The 4,936-nt window shown below is 51.6% G+C and overlaps 1 protein-coding gene across 1 annotated transcript in view; it reads left to right on the forward strand.

The window, feature by feature from the left end:
* The window catches only part of LOC112136785 (potassium voltage-gated channel subfamily H member 8), a gene marked incomplete at its 3' end in the record, with an annotated part of 19,027 nt that extends 14,091 nt beyond the window's left edge, over positions 1–4,936 (forward strand). Inside the window, 4 exon segments of the mRNA XM_024258682.2 lie at positions 2,116–2,390; positions 3,859–3,968; positions 4,072–4,124; positions 4,460–4,936. Coding sequence (XP_024114450.1) covers positions 2,116–2,390; positions 3,859–3,968; positions 4,072–4,124; positions 4,460–4,936 — 915 coding nt within the window.

Raw genomic sequence — 4,936 nt, forward strand, 5'->3', positions numbered from 1 at the left:
GGTCGGGGTGCGTGTGTGGGTGTGGGTGTGTGTGTGTGTGTGTGTCAATATTAACACTGTGAGTTTTTGTTCAAATCAGCCTAAGATCATCTCTGTGTCCTCAATTAGTGTCAGATTACAAGGCCCCGCCCCCTGATCCCCATAGGGGCATGAGACTGTGCGAGCAGCCTGCAGAGAACTTTAGGAACCTTTTGACGGAATCAGAATACAAACATAGAAGGCTTAGAAGGCTCCCAGGTCCACCAGAACCTTCAGAATACATGAAAATGAAGTGAGAGAAGCTGAAACTGCAGAATCTGTTTCCATCAGAGCTCTGCTGCAGCGGTTTGATGATGATCAATAACTTATTTATGTTGGAGGTGATGGTCATGAATGAAGCTCTGATGCTCACGGTGCCGGCGAGCCTGCGGGGGCCGGCGTCAGCTGTGACCTCCTCTTCCAGATTCGTCTGCGTTCAAACTTTTGCACTTGAAAAGGATTAACCATCTGGTCTGGGGGAGAGGACTGCTGTCGGGGGGGGGGGGATCTCAGCTGCCGTCCACACATGAGTGGCCGAGTCCGGCTGGACAGAATCAGTGAGAGTAAATGAGTCAGAAGGGAGGGAGCTGTCTCCAACCTCAAAAGAAATATCTACACCTGAGGCGTCGCCGCTGACGCTTAAACACGAAGACTTTAACATATTGTAACTGATCAACCGATAACAGGATCATTCCAGCAGATTGTGAAGGAGAAAAGCGGAATTATGGGTTATCGGTTGAACAGATACAGCAATTCAAAGAGATATACTACATTTCGGTGTTGCCACTGACGTCTCTGGTGTTAAAGGGTTAAACAGGTGTTGCATTAGGTGAGTTTGCCCCGCCCATTTTTGGAAACTGAGGGTTTGGTGATGTCACCATACAATTATCCAGCATGCAGCCCATGCAGATCCCACCAGCCCTCCCTCACATTGAAGTGATGTTGGACGTATCTGCAGCAGAGCTTTGAAGTTCCTCCTCGTTCAACCAAATCCAGAAAGATCATCATGATCTCCAACCGTTCTGTTCAGTGCAGGAGAAGGTCCCTTCAGCCCAGCCTCTGATCGGGATTACCTTCAAGCCCCGCCTCTTTCGGGGGGAGGGGGTGTGGCTCCATCACAGCAGAGCATTCTGTTTGTTTCTAGGAGAATCTGGAACAGCTTCAGATGCTGAAGAGAGACGGCCCCTTCCTCCTCTGTGAGCCCCCCCCCCACCATCACCAACTAACCAACCACAGTCAGGCGCTAAGAATAGCACAGCTGGATGGTGGGGGAGGGGCAGGGTCACCCCCCAGATAAAAATAGAGTAGCAAGCAGACGGAAACGAGCAGGAACGAGGATCACGTGCAGACATCTTCATGCTGCTATCCAGATGTTTGGTACTGTCAAACATCAAAGGATCCTCAGATTCAGGGTTTGACCTGATGCTCCTGCAGGAGAACACCTCCTCCTCCTCCTCTGTGACTCCTCTCCTCCTGCAGGAGAACACCTCCTCCTCCTCTGTTATTCCCCTCCTCCTGCAGGAGAACACCTCCTCCTCCTCGGTGAATCCCCTCCTCCTGCAGGAGAACACCTCCTCCTCTGTGACTCCTCTCCTCCTGCAGGAGAACACCTCCTCCTCGGTGAATCCTCTCCTCCTGCAGAGACACGTGCAGCTCACAAACAGACATTTTCAGCAGGTTCTTCCCTCTTGGTTCCCTCTAGTGTTTCCAAAAATAAACCACAGAGATCTAAAAATATCCCTTTCTCTCATGAGCTGGAGACCTGGAGGAGGGGTGGGGGTGGGGGTGGGGTTGTCCTGGTGTGGATTTGGTGTTTTTTCCTTCATGGAGGTGAAGATGAAGGAGCAGGACTCTGATGGGATAATCCTCACCAGATCTCCAGTTTTCATCAGGTCTGAGCCCCCCAGGGATGAAAACAGTCTCCTCTCACGCGGTGCCTGCTGTGAATGAAAATTCTTCTGTGCTGCATCTCTGCTGAATGGCCGTGACTCAGGAGCGCCCCCCTCTGGCCTCTCACATGTGATTACTGAGCCAAAGCAGTTTCAAAGTAAAAGACGAGTGTGTGTGTTGGGGGGGTCATGTATGCTTCCTCCCCAGATGGACTCTGAGACCAACGGGGGAGTGGTGAAGAAGCTGCCCTCCATCCGAGAAGACGAGGAGGGCTCCGGCTCGGAGGGGGAGCACTCCCCCCTCCCAAAGATACCCACCCTCAACAGGCTGGGTCGGGGTCTGCGCTCCCCCCTGCGCTCCCCTCTGCGCTCCCCACTGCTGCCCCCCAGACCTGGCAGGCCCACGGGGGAGCAGGCGCGGCCCCCCAGCCTGCAGATTCCCGTGGTGAGCTTCAGCTGCCAGCAGCCGGACCTCAGCCCCCGGTAGGTGCAGCGCCACAAACTCAGGCTGCTGGGGGGGGTCTCACTGCTGGGGGTGCAGCTGTTCCAAAAAACTGTAAAAACTCAATCTAATAATTCAAAAATATAATTTCAATAAAGGAATCCTTGCAGAAAACCACATGTGTAAAGTATTTAAAACAAAGTGAGCTGACATCAGACCAGCCAAGCTTAACTCTGAGGAACGTTAGACTTAAAAAACAGTGAAAATGTAACAGACTTACTGACATTCTAACTGCTGAATCTGTTCCTCTGACAGATGTTTGATCTAGTTTAAGGGGAAGCTTTCAGATCTGTGAAGCAGAAGAACTTTGATCTGGAGTGTTTGCAGAAAAGATGCTAAACATCACACTGCAATACCTCAAGCAGCCACAGGGGGCAGGGGGTGGGGGGGGTCACTCAGTCCAATTCTCTTATACAGTCAATGGTTTAAACCCGTTTGGGTTTGAAAGTTTGCTGTATTTTCAAGCGTTGTAACCTCTTAGGATGAACAGAAATGAATTTCTAGAAATTTCCTGTCTAGATCTGTCTCTGCTTAAACTGGAGGGACTTGGTTTCTAGAGCTCACAGACTGCTCAGGTGTGAGCCGCTGCTGATTGTTATGCAGGTGTGTGTGGTGGAGTGTGACCTTTGCTGGGCTGGCAGCTGGACGCTCTCCAGTAATGATGCCTTCACTGACGTGCAGACACTTTCTGACAGGCTGGAGAACTCTGTGAGGCAGTCACACCTGAACTCAGCAGCTCGACTCAACTCTTTTGTTTGTTGGTGACATGTCAAGACCAGAACATTTGTTTCCTGAAATCCTCTGATTTTGAATCATTTTATCAAATTCAAGCCCCTCCCCCTCCACACACACACACACATGAGTGAAGTCAGTGATGATGTCATGAGTCGACCCTCTGAACGTTTTCATAACACAGAACATCTGCGTTTGCTTCATCCATCCGTCAGTTCCACTTCAGGCATGAACTGGTGTGGAAAAAGCTCCTTTGGCGTCACCATGACAACCCTGGTTTTCAGCAGACTCCTGGCTACAAGTAGCTTCATGTCAAACCCAAATGTCTTCATGAAGAAGCAGACGAACCAAAAACCTTCTGACTGACCCTGCCTCTGTAACGCCTCCACCTGGCTCACGGGCACATTACAGTGTGAGATGGTGTGTGTGGGGTGGGCGGGATGTAATGACGAACAGGAGACCTCCCCTGATGTTCACCCTGTTGCCATGGTGATGCTAAAGGACAGGTGCTTCCTGAGGACCATTAGGTCCATTGAAGCTTCTCTCCATCAGATTCTTCAGACATGATCTGTCCGGCTCAGATGGTGAGTTCAGGGATCAATGGTTGGATCTTCTCTGGACTCAAACGCACAGAAATCTTGCTTTGTTGTCATCTGCTGCCACCTTGTGGAGCCCCTGGTTACTGCGGGACACTGAAGCTTTGTTTCTGTCCTGCAGGTTTGTGGACGGAACTGAGATGGAAAACTCCAGCAGTTCTTCCCAGAAGTTTGACTTTTCTCCAGGAACATCCAGGAACTTCCTTCCAGGCCCAGATTTAGCTGTGTCAGGTGACCCACCCCCCACAAACACACATATAAACACAGCCCCCCCCAGCAGCATCAAGACTGGATACTGATCGTTGGAAAGGAAAATGTTCTTGTGTTTCTCCAGGAACTCAAGATGAAGGAGACTGCATGCCGGCTTTAACCAGGCTGAGACACGAGGTAATCCGGATACTTTAGGATTCTTATGATCCTATGCATCAGATTAAGGAAGAATGTCCTTCTTTAGTAGTTTTCCTTTCACCTGTGAGCTACGATCACAGGTGTGTGAGACTGATGTCAGTGATCCAAAGAGACACAGCATCATCCATGAGACTAAGGCAACAAAAAACTTTATTGTTACAACTCTTAAATACAATCTGTATCATGATTTGAAATGTATCCTGGCAGTGCAAAAGTAATCTATTACTCCCAGTCTTGTGTTACATGACATCACTTCTCACTTATGTGTGTGCCGTCACACTCCTCCCACCGTGACGGCGTTCTCCTCCCTGCAGATGTCCGTCCTCTCCCGTCAGGTCGCCGGCGTCAGTCAGGAGCTGCAGGAAGTGATCCGCCTGCTCCGGCCCCTCCTTCACCCCCCCTCCATGTTTCTGACCCCATGCACTGTGACTCCGCCCCCCAGCTTGTCCTCACATAGCTGCTCCCCAGCGCCTCCCCTTCCGACCCACCATGCACCTGTGGGCTGTCCTGCCCAGCAGACCCCCCCCTCGGTACCTGACCCGCTCTCCCCTCTTAGCGAGGTCTTTCAGGGGGGGTTTGATTCCCCGCAGGGCTCCCGGGCCAGGAGCCCCCCCGTGATGGCTATGGCCTCCGATCAGAGACTTCCCCTCAGTCATAGCTCTGCCCCCCCCTCTATCAACAGCTCCCCCCCTCATCACATGGCAGCTCCGCCTCCTTCTTCCTCCCCCCTTCCTGCTGCCTCGTCATCCATCAGTTCCATCCTGAAGGACTCATCAGCACTGGGGGGGGCG

This window comes from Oryzias melastigma, linkage group LG2, assembly GCF_002922805.2.
Source record: "Oryzias melastigma strain HK-1 linkage group LG2, ASM292280v2, whole genome shotgun sequence".
NCBI lineage: Eukaryota > Metazoa > Chordata > Actinopteri > Beloniformes > Adrianichthyidae > Oryzias > Oryzias melastigma.